This window comes from Rattus norvegicus, chromosome 6 (assembly GCF_021556685.1).
Source record: "Rattus norvegicus strain SHRSP/BbbUtx chromosome 6, alternate assembly SHRSP_T2T, whole genome shotgun sequence".
NCBI lineage: Eukaryota > Metazoa > Chordata > Mammalia > Rodentia > Muridae > Rattus > Rattus norvegicus.
Window position 1 is genome coordinate 16715600 of NC_141539.1, and position 26903 is coordinate 16742502.

A 26903-nucleotide genomic window follows, 5' to 3' on the forward strand; every position below is an offset into this window, starting at 1 on the left:
AAGAGGTAGAAGCAAGAGAATCAGAAATCACAGTCATCCTTGACAACATCCAGTTTGAGGCTAGCCAGGGACACGAGACTTTGGGGAGGTGGGAAGTAGAAATGGGAAATGTTTTTATGTGTGAGATGTGGACGACAGCATGCGTAGATAGCATTTTATGGCACAGCCACCACCTCTGTTGATTGTCTATAATCCTTGGATCAGGATCGTGTCAACAATGAGGTACAGTGTGGTCCGCTCTGCTCGGAGATGACAGGGCTCCCTCTCCTTCCACTTGTGCTAGAGGCTAAGAGAAATGTCTAGGCCTACAGGTGCTGCTGCTCTGGATAGGACACGGTGGTGGGGTTCAGGCTAAGGACCCACTCTAACAGTGTAGACAGAAGGACCGGGATGGGATTAGGAGCCCTCCATGAGCAGTTCCACCACCACTGCCACCCCTGGTGTGCTGACAAGGGTTTTAGCCAAGACCCTTCATGTTCCCAGGCTCCTCCACACTTCTTAGGGCTGGCCCTGAGCTACATTCATTGGCTGCCTTCTTCCTGTCTCTACAGAATTTGCCTTCTGCCAGGTGGATGCCTCCATTGCTCTCACCCTGGCCTTCGCTGTCCTGTGTGACTTGCTCCAGCAGTGGGACCAGCTGGGGCCAGGACTGCCCATTCTCCTGGGATGGCTGCTGGAAGAGGGTGGTGACCTCAAAGACCTCATGCAGAGCCCACATCAGGTAACCCAGCTACTTAGGGAGCTGGACAGACAAAGTGTCCTAACCCCAAGGTGGGGGGCCCTGAGGGCCTGGGGAGTTTCTAGGTAGTAAAAAGTGTGCCTCTGGCTGCTCCAATGTGGAGGAGAGACTAACTGGGAGAAAGTCTCCTACGTGAGGCTCACAGGACTTTGGAGGCTCTGATGACATAGTTCAGACAAGTTAGGAAGGGCACTTTGAAATATGCACCTTAAAGATTGAGAATGAAATTATGAAAAATGCTTATCAGTTAATGTTAGCTGAGTCTGAGCATTTCCCAAGAATTAGGGTCCCTCTAGGGAACATGGCACTTAATCCCTCTTCCTAATAGGGAGCGGTCACACACATCTGGAAACTGAAGACCTGCATAGGCAACACAGACACTAGGAAAACAGCAATCTGTCCCCACATATGACTGCTAGCTATCTGGTAACCTGAGCAGACCAAGAGTCAGTGTGTACCAGCTCTTTAAAACCTAAGTAAGGAAAGGGGAAGATGTAATGAAGTGTTTTTGATGCAATAACCGTGGACACCCATGGCATTTCAGAAACCTGGTCTCTAAAGGCTGCTGTCACACGTGTCCTAGTAACTCTTTGCTCTGTTGCCGAGACGTCCCTTGTGCCTCTTTTGAATTTTCTCAGTGCACCTTAAACCTAAGACCCACTTCTGCACCCCTAGTCCCCGAGTATCCTGACATGGAGCTGCTTCACATCTTTATCAAAGGTTCTGGTAGGGCTGGAGAAAACACTCCTCCCTGGTAAAGAGTAGGGACAGAGTGACAGTAGAAGGTGACCTTCAGAGCTGCAAGTGCTGTGGCATGGGCGTTGACAGACCCAAGTGGGCCCTATGTCAGGAGTAGACACAGCTCCCACATCCAGTGCTGTGCCTGCCTCCACACGACTCCTATGAGGCTGACTTGGGCTGTTTTTCACTTGGTCCAGGGGGAAGAAGAGCACATATTTGAAAAATCAGAAGTCAACTTCTGGGCCGAGACTCTGACCTTCGTGAAATACCTGTGTAATCAAGTCTTCCATCTCCTCTGTCAGTCTGGCTGTCAGTCCTCTCACTCCCAGCTCAGTCACTTGCAAAGGACAGCGTCAGAGCAGCATCGCCTCATCTCTCAGCTCTTCAGAGAACTTCCACTCTCGGCTGAATTTTTGAAGACAGTAGAATACACAAGACTGCGCATTCAAGAGGAAAGAACTTTGGCTGTCCTGCGGCTGTTGGCCTGTCTGGAAGGAAAGGAAGTCCTCAGAGCTGAAGACTGCCCTAGAGAATGGAGACAAGAAATGGCCCCAAGAACAGAAGCAGCTTGTTGAAGAAAGAAGGCTGTGGCCCTCAACTTAGGCCTGCGAGACACGTGATGGACGTCCACTGAAACTTTTCCTCCAGTGCCTCCCCACTTCTGGGAGTCTCGGCTTCTGTCCCTTCTTACAGAGGACCCTGTCTTCAGCACACTCATTCAAGGGAGCCCAACCTAGGCAGCGAGGCTCCTGGTCTGCGTATTTACTGTCTCCAGGTGCAGGGCACCTACGGGCCTGAATCAGCCTTTTTCATCCCAAAGCCAGAGCCTATTTATTCCCTGTACACTGACTACATAGGATTGAGTTTTAGCACACGTCTCACACACAGACACAGACGGCTCTTTGGTTTGGTTTGGTTTGGTTTGGTTTGGTTTGGTTTGGTTTGGTTTGGTTTGGTTTGGTTTGGTTTGGTTTGGGCTTGTATATAGATACTGGATTACTTAGCAAATACCCATTTGGTCAGATTACTAAACTTTTATTCCATTTTAGTAAAGGAGAAATATATTCCAGGCGCTAGATTCTGGGAAAATTAAGAACCCACAACATGCAAATACTTGTGTTTTATTATCTACGTGTCCAAGCCTTTCAGTGGCCCATCTTCAGAGTCCTCCCTGTCTTCCCCAGAAATGCCTGCAAAACATCCCTGGCTTCAGCTATGTGGAGGCGCCTGGGGAAAGGGGAAGCCTGAGCAAATGCTGAATTCATTCGGTGCCTGCACCGTTCACTGTCCTGTGATTGGTGGAAACAACAAAACCATTTTTACTTCCAGTGCCAAAAACCACTTGAGTAATTCCATCTAGAAACCTTAAGGGTTTTGTCACTCCAAGCCCAGTGCAGCCGGCATGCTCAGACACCAGCAGGTGGCACTCTTGCACACATTATGCTGCTGGAGTTCTAACCTCGTCTCTTAAAACTTAAACTGTTATCAGCACCTGCACATTACAGGAGGGCACCCATGCCACAGTTTAACCTTCCACATGTACATGGGTTCCAGAGATCCAACTCAGGTTCAGGCTTGCATAGAAGCACCTTTATCCCCCGAGCCATATCACTGGGGCCCAGCTTACTACCATTACCTGTTCACCCACAGGCACTTGCCTTCAAATTCACAGCTTGGGTTTGTCACTGTAGTGTGATCCACATGCCTAGTTATCCACAAGACCATGCCAGCCATAGTCAGGAACTTGTAGGGCCTGTACCTATGTTCAGCTACTTCTCAGCTGAGCAGTCACTTAGAATTATGGGGAAAGGGGACTGAACGTGCAGATCAGGAGGCATTTCATGTGCATTTCCTTTTGCAGAGAAGCTGACATTTTACATGTAATTGGTCTCTGAGAAGAAAACCATTCAGCAACACAAAAACAGAGCTGTGCTGGAGTAGAGAACTATAGCAGGAAGAGGGAATGCAGGAACAGTGTCCTGTCCTGTCCATGAAGAGGAACAGAAAATCCCCTAGGTGGTCTAACAAACACTTAGCACCCTGTTGTGGTTTGTGTGGCCCTGTAGTAATTACTGAGTCACCGTCAGGGCAGCCCCACTGCTGATGAAAAATTGAAAACCTAACATTTGTTTGTTTGTTTGTTTTGGGTTTTGCTTTTATTTTGATGAGTCAGGCATGCTGTTTACACCAGGCTAGCCTCAAACATGTGCTAATCCTCCTGCCTCTGCTTCCCAAGTGCCAGGATCCCAGGCACATACCACTATACCCAGCATCACACTATTTTAAGATCTAACTGGTGAGAGAGGCTAGTGGTGTGATGTGGTGATAACCTTGGAAGATTAATCTGATCAGGGCCAAACCTTCCCTCTCCCCTCCCATCTAAAATGAAATAAAAGCATTTACATAACAATAAAACCATTTCACATTAGCGGGCATGCTGTACCAAAGCATGTACCAGAACATGTTATGTTATCTTCAAGTCCATCCTACCAAGTGTACCCAGTGGGTGTTCTTGCTGCTGTTGGCTGGGAATTACCCCAGATTTGGATCTTGGCTGGCTGTGGCCAGCCTGGGAGGGCAAGAAGGACGGCTGTTTCCACAGGTTTGTGTCTGAAATCCTGCTAACAGCTGCTAGGGGGATATGCTGCATGCTTTCCTGAGGCGTCCTTAGAGGAACCAGGAAAACCTTGGTCACAGGGTATCATGCTTACCTTTGGGGTCCTTTCAGCCACAGCTGCACAGCAATACTAGGGGCAAGAGCAACGTGGGTGGGAAGAGTAAAGCAGCCATCTTTCCCTAAGTCACTACATTTGAGGGCCCTAAGATTTGAGTGGCCCCTTTGCTTTAATATATAAGGTGGTATGGGCTTTTTTCTTTACTTTATTGAGGTATGGTCTCACTCTCACACTAAGCTGTGCTGGGCTGGCCTAAAACTCACCGAAATTTGTTTGCCTCTGCCTGAACCACCATACCCACTTAGCACATTTGTGACCCTAAAGTCCAGCCTTACAGGGGCAAAAATGCAGCCAAATGCGCCTGGACTCGGGAGCCTGTTGAGTGACAGATGTACCTCCTTACCTTCCAGGTTAACTGATACAGCCCAAGTGCACACTGGACTGAGTGCAAGCAGACAGGAAGAATAACGTGGGAAGGATGTAGTTGGTCAAGCGTCCTTCCCTGGCAACTACTGGGCCTTCCACCCAGGGCAACCTGGACTGCCAGTTGGGTGAAACCGTGGGCCCAACTCCAGCTTTTGGCAGCCAGTATAAACTCAGTGTAGGGATAAAGGGTTCTGGACCTGACCAGATCGCCTGAGTAACGTTGGGGGTTGGGGGTAGCCTCACTGGGCACTAGGTGTGTGTGGGGGGGTGCTACTCTCAAAAGAGTCAGGGGCCTTTTGAGACTGCTTTTTCTACGGAAAGCTAGTAGGAGTTGCACTAAAGGCAACAGAACGAGGGCCTCTTCCCCCCAACCTGGGTGGTGGTTCAGCAACCACCGCCTCCGGCAGCTAACACAAAGCTTAGATTCAATGCGGTGCCTCCCACAGCCGTAGGAAAAAGGTTGCAGGACTCAACAGGCCAAGGCTGTACGGGCGGGAAGCCTTGGCTAGCAGCTGCACCCCCCATCCCTGAGACGGGTGGGGAGGTTAGGCCAACCAACAGGCACAAAGGTGAAGGAAGTGACTTCCTCCGTGTCCACACTGCTCCCCCGACTTCCCTCTAGTCCCCCGAGTCGGCTTTCCCGCCCCGGACACCCCGCGCCACTCCGCGCCTTTGGCCCAGGCTCAAGGTCTTGTGATGTGATTAGCAAAGCCAGCGCCTTGTCCTCAGACAGTCAGCCCTGCCCCACAGGCCGCAACGCTCAAGTCCTGTTTACTGAGCCTGGGCGGGGAGAGGGGCGGAGAAACGCTCCAATGCTCCTCCAGGCTGGCCGCTCCCGCCCCCACCCCTACGGCCTCTCCACGTGCAGCCGGGCCCGAGCTGCCACCTACCAGACAGGCCGCGACCCCCGCCCCCAGTCCCAAGCAACTTGGCAACGCGCACCATTGCAATATTGTTGCGTTTTGCAGTTCCCGCGTGCCGAGCAAAAACTAGGGTGGGAGATAAAAGCTGCGCCAGTCGGCCCAGCAGGATCGGGCAGGGAAAGGCACGTCCGGGATAGCCTGGTCCCGGTCAGATTGAGCGTGAGGTGCTTTCCAATATTACACTCCAAGAGGCGGGGGAGAACGAGATATTCCCGCCGCCGCCACCCCGCACCCCAAGGAGCCGTGCTCCCCACGCCGCCCGGGACGCCCGGGACTGCCCGCCCCGCCCCGCCCCCGAAGGGAAAAAATTGGCGGCGACCAATGAGAGTCCGAGAAGGGGCCTGACGTCTGCGGGCCGGCGGGCGGCGTTGCCTAGAGACCCCAGCCGGTCAGCGATCAGTCCCCTCCCCGGGTGCGCTTTGCCCCGCCGCCGCGCGGCTCCCAGGCTGTATATAGGGCGCGCGCTCGCGGGTCTCCGAGTTCCACCAGTCCGCGAGCTGCCGACGGCTCGCGCGGGGGGCAGGCCGGGGCGCCGAGCTGCGCTCTCGCTTCTCCTCTGCCCCCCACTCCGCGCGCCGCGGCCTCCTTCCTCGGCCCCGCAAGCAAACTTTCCGTCCCTCCCTGCCCCTCGTCCGTTATTCGTCTTGGTTTGAGCTGCGCCGCACCGAGGGCTCCTCCCAACCTCCCCGCTTGCAGTTCCGACCATTACAGGACCCAGAAAAATGTCGACCACTCTTCTGTCAGCTTTCTACGATATCGACTTCTTGTGCAAGGTAAGCCGACAGCGGGAAAGGATGGCGGACGGCCTGGAACCCTTTGGAGTTCCGAGACTTGGCCGCCGGGCCCGGCTAAGGCGGGAGGGACCCTTCCAAGTTGGCTTTGCGGGTGGAGGGAAGTCCTGTAGTTAGCAGTACTGTGTGCTTGCAACTGTGGGCGTGGAGAGCTGGGAGGGAGCGAGTAGCGGCTGGAGCAGCCGTGCTCCTCCCGAGCCGACCGCGGCCACGCTGCCGGGACTTCCCGGACTGTGTTTGCGCCGCCCATCCCGTGGCCACGGGCCCAGGATCACATGGCTAGACCCGGAGCGGCCGGGGTGGGCGTCCTCCACTCTCTCCGGCCTGCGTTTTGTAAGTGTAGCGGTGGAGACTGAATTGGAACCCACAAGGAACACCAACAAGTGGGCAGTTGGGATTGGCGTCCATTCTGCAGTTCCCCCAACTCTCTTCCCCATCAGATTTTCATCCCGTCCCCGGTCCCCTCCCTTTGGCAGACGGAGAAATCCCTGGCAAACCTCAATCTGAACAACATGCTGGACAAGAAGGCGGTGGGGACGCCCGTGGCTGCTGCCCCCAGCTCGAGCTTCACTCCGGGGTTCCTGAGACGCCACTCCGCCAGCAACCTACACGCGCTCGCCCACCCCAGTCCTGGCAGCTGCTCGCCTAAGTTCCCAGGCGCCCCTAACGGCAGCAGCTGTGGCCCGGCAGGCGCGGGCGGCCCGTCCTCCTACGGCCAGCTCAAGGAGCCTTCAGGGGGCAGCGGCACGGCGCTGGTCAACAAGGAAAGCAAATTCCGGGATCGCTCTTTCAGCGAGAACGGTGAGCGCAGCCAGCACCTCCTGCACCTGCAGCAGCAGCAGAAGGGGGGCAGCGGCTCCCAAATCAACTCCACGCGCTACAAGACCGAGCTGTGCCGGCCCTTCGAGGAGAGCGGCACGTGCAAGTACGGCGAGAAGTGCCAGTTCGCGCACGGCTTCCATGAGCTGCGCAGCCTCACTCGGCACCCCAAGTACAAGACGGAGCTGTGCCGCACCTTCCACACCATCGGCTTCTGCCCCTACGGCCCGCGCTGCCATTTCATCCACAACGCAGACGAGCGGCGGCCCGCACCATCGGGGGGCGCCTCCGGGGACCTGCGAGCGTTTGGCGCGCGCGACGCGCTGCACCTGGGCTTTGCCCGGGAGCCGCGGCCAAAGCTGCACCACAGCCTCAGTTTCTCCGGCTTCCCGTCGGGCCACCACCAGCCGCCCGGGGGACTGGAGTCGCCGCTGCTGCTCGACAGCCCCACGTCGCGCACGCCGCCGCCGCCCTCCTGTTCCTCCGCCTCGTCCTGTTCCTCATCAGCCTCTTCCTGCTCCTCCACCTCAGCGGCCTCCACACCCTCGGGCGCCCCGACGTGCTGTGCCTCAGCGGCGGCGGCGGCGGCGGCCGCGCTGCTCTACGGCCCCGGGGGCGCGGAGGACCTGCTGACTCCCGGAGCGCCGTGCGCCACTTGCTCGACCACCTCGTGCGCCAACAACGCCTTCACCTTCGGCCCGGAGCTGAGCAGCCTCATCACGCCACTTGCCATCCAGACCCACAACTTCGCCGCCGCGGCCGCCGCCTACTACCGCAGCCAGCAGCAGGGCCTGGCGGGCCTCGCGCCGGCCCCTGCGCAGCCCCCCGCGGCCCCCGCGCCGCCCTCGCCGCCCTTCGGCTTCCAGCTGCCGCGCCGTCTGTCCGAGTCGCCGGTGTTCGACGCGCCCCCCAGCCCCCCGGACTCGCTGTCGGACCGCGACAGTTACCTGAGTGGCTCGCTGAGCTCGGGCAGCCTCAGCGGCTCCGAGTCCCCCAGCCTGGACCCCGGCCGCCGCCTGCCCATCTTCAGCCGCCTCTCCATCTCCGACGACTGAGGCAAGGGGGCGCCCGCGAGGGGTTGGGAGAGGCGTTACAGGGGCACCGGTTGGGGGGTGACACTGCCGCAGGCCGACTTTAAGGCCCCTCCGAGCACTTGGACTCGAACTCTGCCGGGAGGGGCCCTGCCCCTTCCCTTTCGGTTTTCTCGTTTCGTTCTTTTTTTTTTTATTTTATTATTAATATTATTATTATTATTATTGCAAAGTTTCGTTCTTGTTGAAATAAAAGCCAACGAACTTTTCGAATGGATGAACAAAATATCCACAACAGGGCGGTTGTGATGCAGAAAGAACAAAGGATACCAAACACTTGCTTTAGGTCCCAGAAGAGTTTGAAACTCTAGTTTTAAAAGAAAAAAATAAAAATCAGCCCATCACCAGCAGCTACCAACCATCATTCCATCTCTTCACTGGAAAGCCTTAGCTACAGATGTGAGAACTCTGACCTTGGAAGGGGTTCCAAGACCAGTGTGAGCCCGCCGGCTGCCACCTCCCTAAAGTATAAGCTTCTAGAATTCAAACTAATGCCAAGAACATGCCTTGGTAGGAGTAGCTCTCTGCCTCCTTCCTGGTGGTTGTTTACCTTGTTTATGTTTTTTAACAAAGTTCTATGTGTCTGGGGGTGGGGGAGCCCTTGCATTCCAAAGTTTGGTAACAGTCTCCTTGCCAGCACTCAGTGGGTGTTTAGCTTAGAACCATTTCCTCTGCCCTCTGGAAGCCTTGGGCAGAGCTCAGTTCATAGTTGGGAAATAAGTGCTTCATTTTTAGCTGTTTTGAGTTGATCCGCACCACTGCACCACAACTCAATATGAAAAACTATTTAACTTATTTATTATTCTTGTGAAAAGTATACATTTGAGGATGTTGTTCATACTGTATTTATCGAGTATGATGAAAGCAATAGATATATATTCTTTTATTATGTTAAATTATAATTGCCATTATTAATCGGCAAAACGTGGAGTGTGTTCTTTTCACAGTAATATATGCCTTTTGTAACTTCACTTGGGTTATTTTATTGTAAATGAGTAAGAAAAATCTTAATTTAAGAGATTGTATGTAATATTTATTTCATTAATTTCTTTCCTTGTTTACGTAAATTTCGGAAGATTGCATGGTTTCTTTACAGAAATCTATCTTGATGCTGTGGAAGTAGTTTGAGGAACATTTTGAGTTTTTTTAGAATGCATAATGGTTGTAGCCCATCCGACTTTAAAGAGGAAAAGAATGCCCAGAGACTCTGCAGTCAGACTCACGTGGCATGCTATAAACCAGCAAGGAAAGGACAGTTTCCTAGTTCCACCAGCTCTACTGTGACATTGAGTATAAAGACATGTAGCAATAATGGGGGGGGGGGTCTCAGTGCCTTCACAGGGCCCGAACTTGCCTTAAATCTTCCTCAGCCAAATAAGTATTCCATTAGTGCTTGAGAATTTGAATGTGGGATGGGTTCGCCTGCACAAGAGGAAAAGAATTTTACCACTTTTTTTTTTAACCATAGCTATGATGTGAAGAGGCCAGGTCTTCACGCTGAATTGTTGGTGGTACACGAATATACCTTGCTTAATGACAGTCCAGAACTTGTACTATTATTTTTCATTGTAAAGAGGCAGGAAAGTCTCCCGGCTTTGCCGGATGACAAATGAATGATCAGCCGCTTAGTTTGTGCGTAGGTACAGTTGGAGCACCACGAGTGCACTCTGGACTACTTTGACAGAAGTAGGTTTTTGAATGTAACGAGATAAGTCAACTTGAGTTGTAATATATTTTGGGGAATCAGTTCACTACAAATTGTGACTGTAAACATTGTACTGTAAATGTTTTGTAGTTTTCCCCCAATAAAATTTTTTGGAAAAAAAAAGCTGAGTAGTGTTTTTGTTTTGTTTTAAAAACCGGGTCTCCTGGCTTCCCTTGGCCTCAGCAAATCTGGGAAGGGGTGTGTCGAGGAGGTGGGGAGCTGGCAGGTCTCGAGAGCCTGCATCCACTTGTACCTGTATTTATTTTATAGCAAGTCCTTTCAGCTGAAAGAAAGTAATTATTTGGCTGTCAAGGGCATTTGTTAGCTGTTCCTTTGGTAATAAGATGCATCCCAGTGTTGGCTGACTGGCTGGTGGCAGGGCCTGGCGGGAGACCGCAAGGGGTGTGGCCGGCCTATGAGTCACCCAGAGGATCACGTGGCTGCTCTGGCTGCGGAAGGTCCCGATTTTTCTCTAGTCTGCCTGACCAGGGCCTGCAGCCTGGACCGCGAGGTCTGAGCCAGGCCTGCCCTAGGAGCTGGGTTTTGCTTGGACTTTGGGAACCTGGGTTATGTCCTTCGGAGAGGATGGAAGATTAAGCAGGTTAAACTTCTATCTGGGTGATGTTTGTTTACACAGACAACTTCCTCTGGGAATGAGCACAATTCCGGCTCTTTATGCAAAAGGAAGAGAGGCCAGAAAGCAAATTCATCCAGGCTTCTACCAAAGGCAAACAAGGCCGCCTCGGTTCGCCTGGTTCCCGAAGCTTAAATAAATTAAAGGCGTTTGTGCTTTTGGGTTTTTTTGGTAGGTGGTTTGTTTTTACCCTGCTCATTTTTAAAACAGTCTTTTAAACTGTCATAGGGGACAGTTAGATTTTTTTTTCTCCCCCAATACACAGTTCACACAACTTTCCCAAAGTAGGCAAGAGACCCAGCAAGAGTTTGCTTTCTTATCGACAACAGCCGGGCTCTATCAGCCAATCCTTGCCACCCCCCTGTGGTTGCCCCTGCCTTGACCAGCGTCTGCTGTGACTCACAGCTGGGGGCGGGGCGGGGGCTGTCTGAGGGATGCGCCAAACTGGGCAGCTGTTCCCAGTTAAGGAAGATGGAGTTGGTGTTCATTGGAACGCTTTTTTTTTTTTTTTCTTTTTTTGCGTGGGGCAGGGGGGTGGGGGACTTGCTGCCAAACAGTTTCAAAGTTGTCCCAGATGCTGGGCCTTGGGGGGTGGAGGGAGCCAGAGGCCAAGAAGGCCTGGGGCTGGGTGAAGCCTGCAGCTCCGTGGCCTCCAGGCCATAAAAAATGCAGTGGGGAGGAAACGGCCCCACAGTGGAGCTATTTAGGCCCGGCTTCATTTCAAAGACCTTGTTTCCACTTCGTTCTCAAACTTATTTTTCTAAACAAGTACTTTTGATCAGCTGGAATGTTGGACTTCTCTTTGGGGTAAGCCACATTCATTTTTAAAAACTGCTCTGAAAGCCCGAAGTCAGGGCTCTGGGGTTTCATGTTTTAAACGTGTTGGAGCGTGAAGAGCTTGGAGAGGTAGACGGTCATTCAGAAGCTTTCTCACCCACCATCAGTGGAGGCGCTGGGTTAGCGTGCTTCCGCAGCGCGCAGAAGTAACAGTCTTTATTTGGTTACCTACCCTTAGGACGGTATGTTTTGTAAATCCAAGATCTAGAAGTACGACTTGTAAGTAAGGATAAAGTAGAACTGGCTGTCAACAGGCAACCGCGTGGAGCTTAAAGCAGGGAGGCCAAGGCAGAATTTAGGTGGAACCTATTGTGGGCAGCTGTGAGCCCAGACCCGAGTGATTCCCAACACAGCGAACAACCTTATTATTAATTATTTCGGAAGGGGGATGTGTATGTGTACAGCTCTTTGGCCCCTGCTGGCTGAATCTCCTGCTATCCATGTAGAAAGTAGCACACACAATTGAGAAGCGCTGCGTTGAGCTGTGAGATTTTGAAGACTGAGCCCGGCAGGGTCCTTGATGCAGGATAGATGCTGGGCGGGCTCTTGGAACTGCCCGGTCTGCTCCTGAGGAAGGGTCTCAGGAAAGCCCTGGGGTGGGTGTCTACACAGAGCCTGCTGAAGACCCGATGAGGAAAGCCACCTGCAGATACCGCCACTGTCCTCCAGTTTAGTTCGCGGTGACAAATGAAGGCGGATATGACTCGCACCCAGTGGTTTTTTTTTAAACCGGAAGTTGGGTCTCTAGCCCTTTCAGGCTGACCAGCTGTTGGACTGAGGCCAGGCAAACTCTTACCCACTGTTCCTTTACCCGCTTGTTGAGCCAGAGTCTTTGTAACAGCAGATCCTCCTGCCTCAGCCTCCAGCTGAGTTGGGACTACAGGTGTGTCTCACAACGCCCGGCTGTAACCTCATTTCGCCGTTTATTTCGCCGGAGGCTGCAGTGAGCGTTAGACGTCCAGGGCGGGCAGTTCTGGATCTGAGCTGCTAGCAAGCCAAAAAGGGAGGAAAGAGAAGAAAAGAGGAAGTTGAGGCACGGCAGGAAGACAGCCAGAGGAGCCAGAAAGTACAAAGGTGTTTGGGGGTGTGCTTGGCAGGGCATCTCTGAAGGAAGGTGCATAGGGGTGCCAGGTGGGAGGTGGGTTTGTGTGTGTAAGGTTGTCCAGGTGTTTATAGGTGTTTATGTGCACTGAGCTGTGCACAGTGTTCAGGGATCTGTGTCTACGATGTGTGTGCTGATGCAGGAAGGGTTGGCGGGGATGTGCATCCTACAGGAGGTTATGAATACATAGAGGATAAGGGTCTCTGGTTGTTGATGAGTATGAGTGTGTCTTGTGATGTTCAGATTGCCCGTGGAGGGCTGTGTGGTTCTGTATGTGACCGGGTGTGGATTTGGGTTTGTACAGTGTACGTAGGGTTGCAGGGTTTCAGAGTGTTGGGGTCTGTGGGTGTTTCTGGTAGGGTATGGGTGTCGTGCTGTAAGGGGCTGGGTGTGTGCAGGTGACTGCATGCCTGTGTGTTGCTCTAGTGGGTGTGCCCTGCCGTGTGTGTGAATGTGGGTTTGGGTGTGTCTGTATACGGCTACAGCCGTAGGGGCAGGCAAGTGGACCTTCAGTGTGTGAGAAGTGTTTAGGCCTAGATGTGTCAGCAGTGGTGTGGGGGGTGTGTCTTCACGGGTCAGGAGCAGTGGGAGGAGGGGGAGGAGGGGTACCAACACCTACCAAAAAAAAAAAAAACAAAAAAAAAAAAACACAGCCTTCCTTATCAAGCCTCTTTCAAGTTAAAAACTGCTTTCAAAACACGGAAATAACTGTCAGGCTGCCATCCGTTTCCTGTTGGGTGGGGGCAAAACAGGGCTGGCTGGGAGGGTGGCCACAGTCTCCAAGCCTGCAGGGACCCCCAGAGCCACCTTCATTGCTGGCACACCTGCCAAGGCCAAGGCTTCATGGGCCCCTTGCTGTCTGCAGGGACATTTTTAGCAACAATTCATTCTCTGGGGGCTGAGGGAGTGGCCTTTTATTTTCATCTGGGCAGAAATAGTTCCTGCCAGATAGTATTCTCCCCCAGAGAGGTCGCCCCAAAATAGAGGGAAGATGTAAGGACCCAGGACGGATGGGGAAGGAAACTCCTGAGATCATGAAACCAAGTCTAAAATATTTCTCTAAAAATAATCTTTGTTTCCTTCGTGGATCTGGCTGGCACCAGGGTCCTCCAGTCGGGGTGCTTGGCTGACCTGGGAAGCCAGGCAGAATTTTATTTTAAAAAGCAACTGTTTCCCAGCTGTGGCCTTGGAAAGTTCTGTTTTCCATTTATTAAACTCTTAGTTTCCGGCTAATTAAAATTATTTTCAAATAAAACTCCGTAGCCCAGCAATATTTGATGAAACACAGGATTCCCAGTGACCCTCGGCAGGAGGGCCAGGCCAGCTGTGGGCAAGCAGCCTGTGTCCCCTCTACTGGGCTCAGGGCCTGTTTTATCCAGAAGAGTACTGGGCCTGGTCTGTAAATTCCAGGGGCGAGGCAGGCTCCAGAAGCAGCCCAGAATACTTGACTTTGCTGCTGCTGCTGCTGCTGCTACTTAACTGTGCTGGCGGTGCTAAACCCCAGGGCCTGGTCAGGGCCACATCCCCAGCACTCAAGGCTCAAGGTAACTGGCTACTGCCCCTGCCCACCACCACCATCAGTACCACTAACACCAGGGCAAAGGGTCCACTTCAAGAGAGTCACATGGGCTGGATGTGCTTGGCTTTTGGTTTTAATCTCAACACTGGGGAGGCAGAGGCAGTAAGGTCTCTGTAAATTCGAAGACAGACAGACGGGTCTATATACTGAGATTCAGGACATAGTTTGTCTCAAAACAAACAGCAAAGGGGCAAGGCAGGGGTCGTATATTGATATCCATTCCTACCTGGTCTCTCTGACCCAGAGACCCTTGAGACTTCAGAATCAGTTAGACCAATATCCCAGGACTTGACACCTCCAAGTCCCAGAGGTGGGTGGAACCCAGCAGAAACCCACCTGTTAGGTTAATGGTTGAGACATACAGTGTGGGGTGCACACACTGAGGGTGAGGCAGATTCCCCATTGGCCACCGGGCAGTGGGGCAGGGCCTGTCCTTTGTCCCATGGATAGTTACCAGTGTCTGGTAAAGAGTGAATTGATAGATGCTGCCTTTAGGGAGTGTACAAATGAGGGTCTCGGGGTTCACCCATGGGATATCAAGCATCAATACCTCATTCCCTTCTGTAGTTGAGAAGTATCCCATTGTATGTTTACAGTTATGAGACCGTAGACATGTGGTGTTTCGTGGTACTGCTAGGGACAAACAGGTCCAGGTTTGTTGGTAATGTATGGTTTCAGCTCTATGAGGCAAACCCCGCTGAGTAGAATCACTGGACCATGCCATGTTTGATCAACCCCAGAGGCTCACATGTGCTAGGGCTGACCGTATCACACCCCCAGGCTCACCGTTTCTCAAGGGAACGCCCACATCCTTTTCAAGGCAATAAGTTAGACTGGTTTGTTGTTTTGTTTGTTCGGGCTGTTGGTACTGAGGTCTTAGGCATTCGAGCATCCCTAGCTTGATTAGGTGTTTTATGAATCGTCGTGTTGAGGCCGGCTCTCGTGACCAGCCTGGAACTTACTCCAGCTGGTCTCCAGCGAGGGGCAGGAAGATCAGGAATCCATCCTCAGCCATATAGCAAGTTCAAGGCCAGACTGGGTCCTGAGAGACCCTGCCTTGAAAGACCAATAGAAAAGCCAGGGTATACACACACTGTAATCTCCACACTCAGGAAGCTGAGGCAGGAGGAAGGCCATGAGTTCAAGGTTAACCTTGGCTATAAACTGAGTCCCAGGACAAACAAGACTTGATCTAGAGGAGGAGGAGGGAAGGAAGCAAGAAAGAGAACTTTTAAACCTTATTCCTAATAACCAAAAAGTAGAGCTAGGGTCTGAGGGTGTAGTTCACTTGGAAGAGTACCTGTCTGGCCCTGGGTTTGACCCCTGCACTGCTAGTGTGTACCTTGCACTCACCTCTAGAAGGCAGAGGCAGGACAATCAGATATTTAAGGCAATCCTTAGCTACATAGTGAGTTTGAGGCTAGCCTTGGCTACATGAGACTGTCTTGGGAAAAAAAAGAAGCACTTCAAATATCTATTAATGACTTCTAGTTCCAGAGAATCTGACCCCTCCTGGGGCCTCCAAGGACATTGGGAAAACACATGGTGCACATATATACACGAAGGCAAAAACACTCATACACATAAAATAAATGATACAAAATAATAATAATAATAATTTTTTTTAATTATGGCATGCTGTGAATTTGAGACCAGCCTGGACAACAGCAAAAATCCCAAAACAAAATAATCTGGAGAGAGCTTAGTGGTCTGTTCTTCTAGAGGAAGAGGGCTCAACTCCTAGCACCCACATGGTGGCTCACAACTGCCTGAATGTAATTCTCCAGGTCTGGGGAACCCAGTGGCCCCTTGTGGCTTCCAAGAGCACTGTATACTCATGGTACACACACACACACACACACACACACACACACACGCACGCACGCACGCACGCACATGTAAAATAATAAAAATTTAAAAAGCAAATACATAAATTGCCCTCAATTTTCTGCCCCCATATACACTGCCCTAGAGGGCTTCCTTCGAACCTCTCACCCCAGAGCACAGAGCAGCTGGGACTCCCTGCCACCGGGGAGAAGGGCTCACAGTCTATCTGAGCCTCAGTTTCTCCAATTGTGCTAGTCCTTAGCTGCTCTCAGGGTTAATAAATAGGTGCTTAGAAATGCAGTGACTGGGAGTGGTGAGGACCAGCCAGCTGCTGTTGGTCATACGGGAGTGTCAGCTCTGCTCCCCGCCCCCACCTCAAGCCCTCCAGCCTCCAGGAAGGCCTTGGAAATTCTAATAGCACCCTCTGTAGAGAAACGGAAGCACAGCCCTACACTAAGGCTTTACATATGTTAATAACAGTCTTCCTACGGTCCTTAACTGAGGCTGGGGCACTATTCTCATTTCAAAGGTGAGGAAATGCTCCCAGAAGCTGTGAGGGGTGTCTGGGAGAGGGGCGCCAGCTTCAGGAACCCCTGCTTTGTCCTCAAGGAGTCAGCTGACTGGTCACAGCTCTTCACTCCTCGGTGGAGTCCTCCCTCCCTGGTGCCATTCCAGGGTGCACTGTGCCCGGCTTCACTAAATGCTTTTCTGTGTTGAGAAAGGGTCTTATATACCCCAGGCCACCCTTGAATTCCCGTATGTGGCCAGAGATGACCTTGAATTCCAGGTCTGTGTTCATCCCTCTGGTTGATCAGCTCATGGGTGGGTCCTATGAGGTTTTCTTATGGTTGATTATTTATTTGTTTGTTTGTTTATTCATTTATCTATTTATTGAGTCAGGTTCCCAGTGTCTAGCCCTGGTTGCCCTGGAACTCGATATGTAGACCAGGCTGGCCCCCAACTCACAGAGCTCCACCTGGAATTAACGAAGCGTGCCACTACACCTGGCAAAAAGTTCACTGTAAAACAATTCTTTCACACACATGTATTCTACCATTTATTAAAGACAAATTTACAGGCCATAGATATGTTTGTTTTATGTAACGAATTAAATGCTGTTTGAGTAGTTGATTCTGCAGGATACCAAGCATGGAAGGTGTTTTTCCAGAGTTGGTTGATATTTGGATTTTAGAATCATTACTTCTGAGAGCAGAACTTTGCATAAGAAGATGGCAAGAAATGACAGAGATACGTTCAGGGCATTTCAGAAATGTTGGGAGTCTGTCCAAAAATTATTCCATAATTAATGTCATTTATTTTCCTCTATGAAACTCAGCAACTCAGAACAGCAATTTAAAGTTTTTATTCTTTGAATGTGTCATACGTGGACACAGTGTATCTTGATCATCTCCATCACTCACTCTGTCCAAGTCTCCCCAGGACCCCCACATCACATCTCCCTTCTGACTAGATCCTGTGCTCTGTCCAGCAAGCTGCTGGGGGAGGGGTAGCCAAGGGTAACCGGTGGGCAGAGCGTGCTACCACAGGTCTGTGACAACCCCTCAGCTGCTGCGGGCCTGGTGCAGCCTCACCAGTGCTGTGCAGAGACCTGCGTTTTCAGTAGGCTGCATTCAAACACCTCCACACTGCTCCCTACCTGCAGCTTCCAACCAATCCCTGAGCCTGTTTCTTCCTGCTGACCGGGGGGGGGGGGGGGGGGGGGGGTATGCAGGCCCACGGGCACCAAGTGCCCTTTGGGGTAAGATTCCAGTGTGATGTGTTTAGCCAAGTGCCTCCCTCAGCATCCCACCTGTGGAGCTCAGTGGTTAGCAGCCCAGGCCACCTGGGGCAGGGCCAGCTCTGTTCCTGACCCATGGGAGAGTCTCCCTCTCTTTGCCAACCAAGCAGACAACTACTGTGTTTTTGCTTGTGCCTTGGGTTTCTAACTGTCAGGGCCCGTGCTGGATGGGTTTTTTGGTTGCTGTTGGTTTGGCTTTTATTGTTTGTTTGTTTGGTTTTTTGTTGTTTTTTTTTTTTTCTTTTTTTTTTTTTTTTGTCGGTTTGACCCAAGTTAAGAGGAGGCTGAGAGGAGAGAACCTCAACTAAGAAAAGGCCTCGAGGGGTTGGGGATTTAGCTCAGTGGTAGAGCGCTTGCCTAGCATGCACAAGGCCCTGAGTTCGGTCCCCAGCTCCGGAAAAAAAAAGAAAAAACAAACAAGAAAAGGCCTCGAACCAGGTGGCAGTGGAGCACACCTTTAATCCCAGCACCGAGGAAACAGAGGCAGGTAGATCTATGTGAGTTCAAGACCAGCCCGGTCTACAGAGTGAGTTCCAGGACAGCCAAGGCTACACGAAGAAACTCTGTCTCAAAAACCGAGGTGGGGTGGGGGGCCGAGAGAGAGAGAGAGAGAGAGAGAGAGAGAGAGAGAGAGAGAGAGCCTCCATAAAATTGAACTGTGGACAAGCCTATAGGGCATTTTCTTTTTTTTTTTTTTTTTTTTTTTTTGGTTCTTTTTTTTGGAGCTGGGGACCGAACCCAGGGCCTTGCGCGGGCATTTTCTTAATTAGTAATTGATAAGGGGAAGGCCCAGCCCATTGTGAGTGATGCTATCCTGGGCTGGTGGTCCTGGGTTCTATAAGACAGCAGACCAAACAAATCATAGGAAGCAAGCCAGTAAGCAGCACCCCTCCATGGTCTCTGCATCAGTTCCTGCCTCCAGGTTCCTGCCCTATTTGAGTTCCTGTCCTGACTTCCATTGAAGATGAACAGCCAAATAAACCCTTTCCTCCCCAACTTGCTGTGGTCATGGTGTTTCCTCACAGCAATGGACTCCTGACCTTTCTCAAAAGGTTCAGGAAAAGAACCAGCCTAGAGAAACTGGGGCACAATCACTGGATTGGGGGTTGTTTGTTTTATTCTTGTTTTGCCACATCCAACTTAAGAGGTGTCAGGAAAGGACCTATGATATATACCCCAAATTCTTATGTGTACACACACACACACACACACACACACACACACACACGAGCACTTTCTTGTACACAAGAACATGAATATATGCAGAGGCTTGACAGCGAGCGCCTGCTCATGCTAAACTTTCTTAAATTAACTATGCTTAAACAAAACGTGGGTTATGCTGGTGCACACCTGTAATCCCGGGCAGGGGCAGGAGATTAGCAGTTCAATGCAGCCTTAGCCATGCAGCAAACTTAACAGCTGGCTAATGTGTATGTGCCTCAAAGCACAACAGAACACACACTCGTGCTGGAGGCCGGGGTGTGGGTCAGTGGTAGAGAGCTGGCCTGACATGTTCTAGCCCTGCAAACATTAACCTGTCACTGTGCCCCTGAACAGCTGTCCTTTGTCACAGCATGCCCTGGGACACAACCACAAAGCCTTTGGTGTCCAGGAGCCAAAACAATCTAGAACACCACTTCCTCAGCCCAGAGATCATGCTGTGCGGTGAAGGGGCTAGCCTGGGTTATATCTGTCGGCCCACATGTGTGACACCTGTAGTCTTGAGATTTTCTACCTGGCCTCTTTGTTCCCAGAATAAGGACTCTGAGATTTATTTATGAATAAATGCCTGGGCCATTAACTTGGACTCATTTTTGAATAGCTTGAAACTCTTTTTGGAAGATTTATTTTTATTTATACGAGTACACTGCAGCTGTCTTCAGACACACAAGAAGAGGGCATCAGATTCCATTACAGATGGTTGTGAGCCACCATGGGGTTGCTGGGAATTGAACTCAGGACCTCTGGAAGAGCAGTCAGTGCTCTTAACCGCTGAGCCATCTCTCCAGTCCTAGCTTGAAACTTTTATAACTCATTTATTCTAGTGTGTGTCTACCATATGGCTAGTGACCTGTTTCATGTGTCCAACACATGACTTCCTCAGAGTCTGGGTTGAGTCTCCCTCTCTTGACTCTTTCCCGAATGTCCCACCTCCTATTTCCTGCCTCAGCTAATAGGCCATCAGCTTTTTATTAGCAAATAATGCCACAGTACATTAGAGATTCTCTCCAGACACCCATCTCTGCTCACACCCTCCGAGGTCCCTGGTACTCTCCATCTTTACCTCTAGTCCTTTTTGTCCTGTGTGCCAAAACTCCACCCCCTCTCTGCTCCTACTGCCTCTGCAGGGCAGGGCGTCCTGTGCTGGCCTGAACAGTGGCAGAGCCAGGAGCCAGTGTTCTGAAAGCTTCTAGTGTCCGTAGCTCAAACCTAAGCTTCCAACATCCAGTGAGACTCTGTTGCTTGCGAGCCTCTCTCTTGGCTGACCATGCAACTCGGGGACCCTAGGATGCTGCTCTGCTCTCTAGGACTCTTCTGGGATATATTCCTGGGGTTCCTCCCTTTCCTTGACAGAACTATGCTTCTAAAGCCACTCCTATGGCCTACCCTGACCCTCTGGGGAGGCCTTTCTGGGATCCCCTCACACTGTCCCATAGTAGCTGCTTACGTTTCTCTCCAGCCTGTGAGTTCCTCCTGGGTGCCCCGTATTCCTTCTTGCTACCCCAGAATGGCTCCTAGCAGCACTTCACTAACATAAAGTGATAGCGCTAGCCCCATCCCCACCCCCACCCCCACCCCCACTCTGAGGCTGGCTCAGGACCAGAGGGAAAGATACTTGCCCAAAGTGTTTCAACTCGACCCACAGACAAATAGAGAGGGCAGAGAGACCAGCTCTTCACAAGAGGGAAAGGTAGTTTTTATTTTACTTTCCCTATGTCTGCTCCTCATGAAGAATCAAACAGCAAACACTGAATTCTATACATACATAGAGCTCTCTTTAGCCCACGTCTTCCTCCCACTCAGCTCAACAAAGGTAGCAATTTGGTAGTCCTGTTGTTTGAGGTAGCTATGCTGCCGCCATTTTTAAAAAACGCTTATTTTTAATTATGTGTATATGTATGTTTGGGGCGGTGTGTGTGTGTGTGTGTGTGTGTGTGTGTGTGTGTGTGTGTGTGTGTGTGTGAGTGCAGGTGCCTTGGAGGCCAGAAGAGGGCGTTGGCTCCACGGAAGCTGGAGTTACAGTCAGTATGAGCTTCCGGTTACTGAGTGCTAGGAACTGAGCTCTGGTCCTCTGCAAGAGCGGGAAGTATTAACTGCTAAGTCATCTTTCCGCCACTACTTTCTCATATTTTTATACACACACACATCAGAGAGAGAGAGAGAGAGAGAGAGAGAGAGAGAGAGAGAGAGAGAGAGAGAGAGAGAGAGAATTCTGTCTCCTCTTCACGATGACGGATGTCGGCCTCCTCTCGCTATGGCGCCATGCCTAGTGTGACGACCCTGGAGATGGACACGCACTGGTCCCTCCTCCAATGCTTTCTCCTTTAGAAGTGTTACTGCTTGAGCAGCTGTAGCTCAGGCCCTGGGGCAAGCACTTAGGTCTCACAAACCCCAGCAGTGCTATGCCAGGTGCTTCTGCGGCTGTGCAGCGAAGCGCATGCGCATTCAAAAACTCAAAGCCTGACTGGGGTGTGGCACGCAATAGCGGGGTGCAAGGCCCACACCTGGAATCTCAGCGCTCCAAAGGCAGAGACAGGAGTATCCGAAGTTCAAATTCACCAGGCTGGATTTTAAAAAAAACATGTCTCAAAAAACAAACAAACAAAAAAGAACAAAACAAAACAACACAAACAACCCCCCCTTAATAGCAGTTCCCTAAAAGAACTACATTAGCTCTTTCCTACCCCATGCCTCAAACATATGTCCCTCTTCTACCCTCCCCCTCCACACTCCCTTCCCTTTTATTTCCCTGTTGGTCTGGAGTCTACCCTGGGGTCTATTTGCTCTTTCTCTGCCTCTCTGCCTTGGGAACACCTGTCTCACTGGGCTTGGGGCTCCTGGAGCCTAGGGGACAAAGACTGGGAAGATACAGATCTTTGAGGGAGACCCTGCCAGTGTGACTTAGGGCCACCATGCTGCCACGGTGTGAGAGGGTGTATGCTTCAGCGTGTGTGGTGTGAGTCAGGTGTCTGAGCGCTGCCAGCCACTTGCACGTAGTGGCCTGTGAGAATGTGCTTTGGGAGCCGTTGTGTCCAGCATTACGTAATTCACAGTGGTGTAATCCGCAGGCACCTGGGGAGGAAAAGGAGAGACCTTTCTCTCCCTGCTGCCCTCCAGCAGGCAACCCTGGACAGCCAGGCTCCTTCTGTCCTGTTTCCACCGCCCAAGCACCTGGGAGCTGGTCTGGGCACTGAGGCCCAAGCCAAGGGTCAGAGAAACTCTGTAGTTCTGGGTTTGATTACCGAGACTGGCCTAAGGGCCAGGACCAGTCTGTTGCCTTCTCCTGGTCTGCTGTGGGTCATGCATCCCCAACAAATGCTGCCCACTCTCTGCCTCACCCCACAGTAGTCCTCTCTTTAAAGCCCCTTGTCATAAGGCCTGTCCCCAGCATTGGAGCTAATCACCTCACTGACGTGCATGAAGCAATGGGGACCTCAGAGCTTACCTGTGGCACAGGTCTACTCGCCCACCCTATCTCCACCCTATCTCCTCCCTGCCCCCATTGCCCCAGCCTGGCGCCTTCCTTCCAGCCCTTGAGCCTTATACCTGAGCTCTCCCCTCACAGAAACCTGTGCTGCATGTAGGCTGCAGTCCTGGGAACACACACATCGCCAACTGTACCCGTGCTCTGAACTCGGGCATCCCTGGAAGCCCAGCTAGACGTCTGGTCTTGCACAATCGGCCCTTGTTCTCCAGCTGTGCATTTCAATAATAACGACTACAACTTATAATGACCACACCCTGCCAAACCCGATCCCTGGAACTGTCCTGGTACGCTGTCTTCACACCAACCCTACCAATGCACTTCCTGCTACTATACGCAAGGTCCCCATGGAGAAGGGTTAAATGTATATATAGCCCATAGTTTCATGGCCATGGTTGTGCAAGTGGCTGGCAGCCCCAGTGGGTAACCCAGCCCCGTGTCCTCAGACCTACAGGCTCATGAAGACAGGAAATCCTCCCCAGGCCTGCCTTCCCTGGCAGAGGCCCACCTGTTTGGCCTCTATATTCTCAGAGGCTGTGGCTAACTCTGTGACGAGTAGGTAGCTTGTAGCTTTGAACTACTTTGGTCAAATAACTAATTGTCCGAACTAACCGAGATCTTTTATTCACAAAAGTGAGAAAGTCGTGGTGTGGTTCAATGGTAGAGCACTTGCCTACCACGCACAGGGCCCAGGTTTGGACTGATCTGCACCGGGAGTGGGTGCGGGGGGGTGGGGGGGGTTGGGACAGGACACATCCGAAGGGCATGTAAAGAACAGTCTTGAGTTCCAACGCTGTCTCACTTCAAGCAGCTCATGGGTGTCTCTGAGACTCTTTCCTCAAGTGCAGAATGAGACTGGCCAGTACCCTTCCTTCCTCACAATGTTTCCAAGAGGGTTATAGGCACTGTTGTATGTGGTGACCCCACCACCACGCCCCGCAACCATAAAATTACGTCATTGCAGTTTCACAACTACAGTCTTGCTACTGGTGTTCTAGGAGCTGCTACAAATACCCAATCAGGGTGTCTTGCCCGTCAGCCCACCCTGGAAAGGACTATAAGCCACAGGATGCTCCTGGACACTGGGCCACCCAGCCTCTCTGCTTCCCTTCTGCACAGGACTGAGCCCTCTTTCTGACATTGGTCAAGTCCTGTTTCTGCGCCTGGTATCTAAGTCAAGCCTCTACCCCAGCCCTACCCACCTCCTGCTACCCTTTCCCCCTCACCCTTTCTCCTTCTGGCTCTCACTCCCCATCCAAGACCTTCACCCCAAATGCATGACATACTCCGCTATTTGTCTCTATGTCTGTTTCCACTAAAGCATCAGCTGCAGGGGAAGAGACCTCTGCCCGGGAGGAGGGAAATCTCTTCTACTGTGTCCCAAGCAATTTGCTTGTTTCGCAGCGCTGAGGATGGATGCAGCCCTTCCTCATCCCTGGTGGGCTGATATGATAGTCAAGACACCTTAACTGGATATTCTCAAGAGCTCCTAGAGCAGCGGTTCTCAACCTGTGGGTCCCATGACCCCGTGGAGGCGTGGCATATCAGATATCCTGCATAGCAGTATCTGGCACATGCTAGACAAGTGCTCTACCCACCGAGCCTCACCCCAAGACCTCCGAGTTCTCCGAACAGCCTGGCACAAAGTACATGCACAAGGCACTGAGGGAGCGGTTGCCGCATCTCCACCCATCCATGGTAGGATTCAGTTCCGCTGTTTTCACTCCTACTCCAGTGTCTCTGACAGCAGCAAGCCCCTGGTGCTGTCCCCTGAACCATGCTGCCTCTTGCAGGAAGGCTTCTGGGATTGTACCTTCTGGGATTGACTAGCCTCCCCTCTCTGACCTCATTCCTAGGCAGATGGTACCCAGCCCCCACCTTTTCCACGTCTTAAGTCTCAGGACAAATCTCAGAGGTACCACATTGGCCGTAAGGATCAGTCCACCCCTAGGAAGTCAAGGATCTTGTTTCCCACCAGCTTGGCCTAAGGGTAAGAGATGAGGCTAAGCTTTTCTCTAGAACTCAAAGAAGTCTTCCGTCAATCCTGTGGCAGGGCATTGTGGGAGTGAAGTAGGAGATGACACCTTGTAGTTCAGATGGCCTTCTTGGCCCCAGGGAGTTTGGATTCTGACTCTGAGACCTGCAGCCAAGACTCCATCCTAGGGCCTTTAAGAGAGCCAAAGGCAGCCTGGTGGGGGTGGCGGCACCGGCTGCAGTGCCAATACACACCTTTAACCCCAGCACTTGGGGGCAGAGGCAAGTGGATCTCTGAGTTCAAGGCCGGCCTGGTCTACAGAGCTAGTTCCAGGACAGCCAGAGCTACACAGAGAAATCCTGTCTTTAAATAAATACAAATAAAAAATGAGAGACGGAGGTTCCCAGTACCCTCGACCTTGTGCCCCTTCCCTGAGACGGCTTTAGCAAAGTTGTCACCAAGTAGGCTGAGGTTTTTATGCAAGAGAGGGAAAGAGAAAGATCAAATTCTCTTTGTCAACATGGACCCCCAAAACAGGGAGACAAATGGGTGAAACCTGGAGAGCTGGGAAGTGACAAGGGGTCCCTCTGGACACTGCGAAGTAAAAGGGGAGCTGAGGGAGAAGTGCCTGAGTGTGGTCCTGAAGCTGAGGAAGCATCCTCCAGGGCTGCTAGCCTGGGAAGTCCCCCCCACCCCCCGGGAGTCAGGGCCACACCGTCCTCATCCCTCTGTTCCCCTGGGATGGCTAGACCCACACAGACACACCTTTCTGTGTTGGGAGCAGGCTATGGCCCATAAACTAGAATGGCTCACCTGTAGCAGGAGTCTGTCATGCAAAGATTTTTTTTTTTTAATGTGTAAGGTATACCTTGTTGGCATTCAGTAATATGGGGGCCTTCCCCAGTCTCCATGGGGCTACACCCCCACAAACCTTACTGATACTCCTCACCGGCAATTGGACTCCATGGGAGAGGAAGTCTGGAGAAAGCTGTGAGCTCCTCACTCTGCCCAGTGTGTTTGGGGTTGGGGAGGGTGTTTGGAGGGATGTGGGGGTACATGTACATGCCTTGTTCTGACTCCTGTCCACAAGCTGTCCCCTCTCTCCTAACTTTGGCCATCCCTGGGCATGTTCGCATGTCCCTGTCCTCCCAGGACGGCCCATGCTGAGAACCACTTTGCTTCCAACCTGGTTTCCCAGTGATAAGCTCTGTGGCCTCAGGTAAGTTCCACAGACTCCCTGTTCCTTGGCTTTCATTCCCCAACTGCCTTCGCCGCTCCCTGGAAACAGGTGTACAGTTTTCACCTCATCAGACACCTGGTAAGTTCCAGAAAGGTCTAGCAGGCCATTCATTAAACTATTTTGTTTGAAATCTCATGGCTTGCCCCAAGCTACAGAGGCGGAACCAGAATCCAGTAAGGCAAGATTGTCTCCCAAGGTCACTGGGCCTCTGTGCCTTAGGGCCTCTCTGCACGTCTTACTTTAACTGTGCTCAGATTTCTGGGCTCTAAGGTAGGCCAATCAGGTTCTAGCCCAGAAGTGCCCAAGGTGCTTAGGGAAGAGGTAACTGGACATTTAAAATTCTCTCTCAGAGGCCTGTTTGCAGAGGCCCAGCCTGGGTAGCCAGGCTGTGAAATGGATTCGAGTTATCAGGGGACGGTAGGACTGTCTGTGCTGAGTAGAGGGTGTCTAGGCCTCTACTCAAGAATGAAGAATGAAGGAAGAACAGCTTGTTCCAGTGGGGCTTTGATGCTCTGTGCTAGGAGACAGGCATCTAACACACATCCCCGTGCTGGCTTGCTGGGGTGGGTATCTGTGCTTTGCCAGCAGGCTACCCGAGATGCTGTTAACTGGTCCCCTTCAAAGCGAGGCTGGGCAAGCAGGAGGGAGCGACTTCCTTTTACTCAAACCTTTCTCTTCTGTTTGACTGTTTCACTGTGTGCACGTATATTATTACTGTTTTAAACATCAACAGATGCTATCTGAGCTGTTCTGGTCTTTCTCTGTGTCAGAAAGGAAGCAGGACCTGAGAGTTGGTGAGAATGGAGTGTCATTTTTGTCAGATCTTGCCCTTGAGGACAGGGAGAGTCTGACAGTGAAAGGCTGGAGGGCCCTGGATGGGGCTTGAAGGAGCCAGCATGTTGCGAACATAGTCCCACCTAGCTGATGCTCTTAGTCATGGCTGGGATGGCCTCTGAGGAACCAGGACAGGCCTTAGGCTCTGAGAGCTGCTCTAAGGTATGAGCTTATGCCTCCAGGAGTTTTGATTCCTTTACTATGGGGAAAGAGGCAGGCACCATGTCTCTCTGTCTGTCTGCCTGCCTGCCTGTTTTGTTTTTCAAGACAGGGTTTCCCTCTGTATCTCTGGCTGTCCTGGAACTCACTCTATAGAACAGGTCGACCTCAAACTCAGAGATCTGCCTGCTTCTGCCTCCTAAGTACTGGGATTAAAGCTGTGTGCCACCACCGCCTGGCAGCAGGCCCCATCCTCATGCCTCAGATCTGCCATGCTACCTGCCTGTGCTTGCTGAGCCCCTG

At 51.7% G+C, this 26903-nt stretch overlaps 2 protein-coding genes and 1 long non-coding RNA gene across 8 annotated transcripts in view; all 3 read left to right on the forward strand.

The window, feature by feature from the left end:
• Window positions 1-3895, forward strand: part of Thada (THADA, armadillo repeat containing) — a 300575-nt gene extending 296680 nt beyond the window's left edge. For 4 of the 5 annotated variants that reach the window (XR_015621847.1, XR_015621846.1, NM_001191769.2 and 1 more), the window contains 2 exon segments: window positions 552-721; window positions 1678-3895. Coding sequence is in view for 2 of the 5 variants with exons in the window: in NM_001191769.2 (NP_001178698.1) it covers window positions 552-721; window positions 1678-2055 (548 nt within the window). In the remaining 3 variants the exon portion in view is untranslated. 5 annotated transcript variants of the gene reach the window in all.
• Window positions 3896-5983: 2088 nt separating this feature from the next.
• Window positions 5984-10033, forward strand: Zfp36l2 (zinc finger protein 36, C3H type-like 2). Of its 2 annotated transcripts, none has more exons than XM_087552480.1 (2): window positions 5984-6277; window positions 6736-10033. In XM_087552480.1, the coding sequence occupies exons 1-2, from the start codon at window positions 6227-6229 to the stop codon at window positions 8167-8169; spliced, it is 1485 nt and encodes a 494-aa protein (XP_087408606.1). In that variant the 5' UTR covers window positions 5984-6226; the 3' UTR covers window positions 8170-10033.
• A 1200-nt stretch (window positions 10034-11233) lies between these two features.
• Window positions 11234-26903, forward strand: part of LOC134479092 (uncharacterized) — a 96680-nt gene continuing 81010 nt past the window's right edge. The window contains exon 1 of the long non-coding RNA XR_015622710.1: window positions 11234-11351. This is a non-coding gene — a long non-coding RNA (uncharacterized LOC134479092). The remainder of the gene's footprint in view (window positions 11352-26903) is intronic.